The sequence below is a fragment of the Etheostoma cragini genome, unplaced genomic scaffold (assembly GCF_013103735.1).
Source record: "Etheostoma cragini isolate CJK2018 unplaced genomic scaffold, CSU_Ecrag_1.0 ScbMSFa_1381, whole genome shotgun sequence".
In the NCBI taxonomy this organism is placed as follows: Eukaryota; Metazoa; Chordata; class Actinopteri; order Perciformes; family Percidae; genus Etheostoma; species Etheostoma cragini.
Window position 1 is genome coordinate 1 of NW_023265431.1, and position 3955 is coordinate 3955.

General features: G+C 51.4%; 1 protein-coding gene across 1 annotated transcript; it reads left to right on the plus strand.

Annotated features, from left to right (window-relative positions):
- Positions 1 to 134: 134 nt before the first annotated feature.
- On the plus strand, positions 135 to 1324 carry LOC117939890 (cystatin-F; the record flags this gene model as incomplete). Its single annotated transcript, XM_034865304.1, has 2 exons — positions 135 to 251; positions 1163 to 1324. Coding segments are annotated over 2 exons (198 nt in total), but the record flags the coding sequence as incomplete, so codon positions are not given.
- Positions 1325 to 3955: the final 2631 nt, after the last annotated feature.

The window sequence follows — 3955 nt, forward strand, 5'->3', positions numbered from 1 at the left end:
CAGACAGACAGACACACACACACACACACAGACAGACAGACACACACACAGACACACACACACACACACACACACACAGACACACACACAGACACAGACACACACACACAGCCTGACTGTCCCTTGTGGTCCAGGTGGTCCGGGGTGTGAGGTACATCGTGGACTGGGAGATCTCCAGGACCGTGTGTCGTAAACGAGACGAGGACATCCTGTCCAACTGTGTCTTCCAGCCCGTCGGACGTCTGCACCAGGTGAGAAAGACCTTCCACCAGGGACCAAGGACCTGTAGGAGACCTGCAGACCTGTAGGAGACCCGCAGACCTGTAGGAGACTCGCAGACCTGTAGTAGACCAGGCAGACCTGTAGGAGACTCGCAGACCTGTAGTAGACCAGGCAGACCTGTAGGAGACGACACAGACCTGTAGGAGATGACGCAGACCTGTAGGAGACCAGGCAGACCTGTACGAGACCCCCAGAGACCTGTAGGAGACCAGGCAGACCTGTAGGAGTCCAGCAGACCTTAAGGAGACGACACAGACCTGTAGGAGACCCGCAGACCTGTAGGAGACCAGGTAGACCTGTAGGAGACCCGCAGACCTGTAGGAGACCCGCAGACCTGTAGGAGACCAGGCAGACCTGTAGGAGACCCGCAGACCTGTAGGAGACTCGCAGACCTGTAGGAGACCAGCAGACCTGTAGGAGACCCGCAAACTTGTAGCAGACCAGGCAGACCTGTAGGAGTCCAGCAGACCTTAAGAAGACGACACAGACCTGTAGGAGATGACGCAGACCTGTTGGAGACTCAGACCTGTTGGAGACTCAGACCTGTGGATGACGAGGCAGACCTGTAGGAGACCCGCAAACTTGTAGCAGACCAGGCAGACCTGTAGGAGTCCAGCAGACCTTAAGGAGACGACACAGACCTGTAGGAGATGACGCAGACCTGTTGGAGACTCAGACCTGTTGGAGACTCAGACCTGTGGATGACGAGGCAGACCTGGAGAGACTCACAGAATCTCAGATCATCCGAGACAGCTATCAGTTATTGTGTCTCTCCTTGTTTTGGGTCTTAGTGTTCATGGTCATGTTGAGACTTGATAATTCTGAATTATCCTTACGAGGCTTTATTGTGAAAGTCTGACTTCCTGTTTGTGTCCCCCAGACGTTTGAGTGTCACACCGAGGTCTGGCTGGTCCCCTGGCTGAACCAGACCAAGACCATCCAGTTCCACTGTGGACCCTGAACCCCCTCCATCCCCCTGAGACACAGACACCTGTAACCGAGACATACACCTGTCCCCTGAGACAGACACCTGTAACCGAGACAGACACCTGTAACAGAGACATACACTTGTAACAGAGACAGACACCTGTCCCCTGAGACAGACACCTGTAACCGAGAAAGACACATGTAACCGAGACAGACACCTGTAACCGAGACATACACCTGTCCCCTGAGACAGACACCTGTAACCGAGACAGACACCTGTAACCGAGACATACACCTGTCCCCTGAGACAGACACCTGTAACCGAGACAGACACCTGTCCCCTGAGACAGACACCTGTAACCGAGACATACACCTGTAACCGAGACAGACACCTGTAACAGAGACATACACCTGTCCCCTGAGACATACACTTGTAACAGAGACATACACCTGTCCCCTGAGACATACACTTGTAACAGAGACAGACACCTGTCCCCTGAGACAGACACCTGTAACAGAGACAGACACCTGTCCCCTGAGACAGACACCTGTCCATCTGCTCGTATTTCAATAAAATCTGACGTTTGAAGTTTGAAGTTTTTCAGCAGATTTATTTCTGTTTTCAAAAAGCCTTTTTTTTTTTTGAAATACACACGCACACGCACACGCACACACACACACACACTATTTGGGCTATAATGCTATATAGCATGCTAACCTCCTAACGAGTTACAATGACACATACGGGGGGGGGAGACATGTCTTCTTGTTTTGAGAAAAAAGACAAAAAACCTCGAAAGATGCGACGAAAACATTAAAAAGAAAACAAGACGTTTTTATTAATTAAACCCAAACTCACCGAAGGCCCCGAAACCTCCAAATAATAAAAAAAACACATAGCAATAAACACATTAAACAAGGTAGTCCCCCCCCCCCCCCCCCCCATGATGACATAAACTCAACGTTAAGAGACAAGAAGAAGAAGAAGAAGAAGAAGGAAACCGAGAAAATGGGAAAAAAACTTTATTTTGTTCTTACATTTGTCGGCTCAGGTCGGCTAGCAGGCGCTAGTAGCTAACAGGCAGCTAGTAGCTAACAGGCAGCTAGTAGCTAGCAGGCAGCTAGTAGCTAACAGGCAGCTAGTAGCTAACAGGCAGCAGGCGCTAGTAGCTGACAGGCAGCTAGTAGCTAACAGGCAGCAGGCGCTAGTAGCTAACAGGCAGCGGGCGGCGAGTAGCTAGCAGGCAGCTGGCGGCAAGTAGCTAACAGGCGGCTAGTAGCTAACAGGCAGCTAGTAGCTAACAGGCAGCTGGCAGCTAGTAGGTAGCAGGCAGCTAGTAGCGCTAAGAGGTCAGTAGCGCTAACAGGCAGCTAGTTGCGCTAACAGCAGCGCCCAACAACACGGTTAGCGGTAGCAACACACGCCCCAAAACATCAACGGGCAGCGCTAAGAAGAAGTTAGCATCAGCGCTAACCGGTAGTGAGCGGGGGGGTGTCTCCCGTCGGCGTGAGAACCTGAGAACCAAAACCATACGCTCACATTTCATACACAAACGTTGTTTCCATGGCAACAGAAACAGCCGTAAGCCCTCGGAGGCCATTTTTAGAGTTCTTCTTAAATTAAAAAAAAACTGAAAACGTTCTGTTTAGTGACGATTGGTTTCTCACGTGTGTGTGTGTGTATGTGTCTTGTTTTTGTGTGTGTGTCTGTGTCTCTGTGTGTGTCTGTTTGTGTGTGTGTGTCTGTCTGTGTGTGTGTGTATGTGTCTTGTTTTTGTGTGTGTGTGTGTGTGTATGTGTGTGTCTGTGTGTGTGTGTGTCTGTGTATGCGTGTGTCTGTGTATGTGTGTGTGTGAGTGTCTGTGTGTGTGTGTGTCTGTGTATGCGTGTGTCTGTGTATGTGTGTGTGTGTGAGTGTCTGTGTGTGTGTCTGTGTGTGTCTGTGTGTGTGTGTGTCTGTGTGTGTGTGTGTGTCTGTGTGTGTGTCTGTGTATGTGTGTGTCTGTGTGTGTGTCTGTGTATGTGTGTGTGTGAGTGTGTGTGTCTGTGTGTGTGTGTGTGTGTGTGTGTGTCTGTGTGTGTGTGTGTGTCTGTGTGTGTCTGTGTGTGTGTGTCTGTGTGTGTGTGTGAGATAAAAGAATAAAACTATAACCCTGAAGCAGAGATGTGTGGTCAGATTCAGCCGTGAAGAAGTTTTAGTTCAGTTATTTATGAATGAAATCAAAACAACAACAACGTTAGGGAAGAGAAGACAGGAAGCAGAGTCTGTCTACTGGGATCTGATTGGACGCTGCTCTTGCGTCTGATTGGACGCTGGAGCAGCTGATTCGTCCGTCTTCAGGCGCTCTGCAGGTCGAGCTTGGCGACGTACGGCGAGCGGAAGGAGCCCAGGTACAAACTCCCAGCATGCTCGTGGGCCTCGCTGACGTAGGCCGCCACCAGGCCCCCCGGGTCGTGGAAGCTCCGGCTGCAGACGCCTCCGTCATGGAGCTCCGCCACCAGGCTGTACCGGGGGACGAACTTCATCAGGACGTCCTGGCTGAACAGCTGGGTGGAGACAGAGAGGGAGGGAGGAGGGAGGGAGGAGGGAGGACATGGAAGGAAGGAGGAGGGAAGAAAAGAAGTTGATGACATCATCCGTTAACCTGGGTTTCGTACAGGCTCCGCCCCCCAAAGGGCTACGCTTCTGAGTTTATGTGGGGTGAGCAGAGGGTGAGGAGAGAGGGAGGAGACTGGCCTCCTCCCT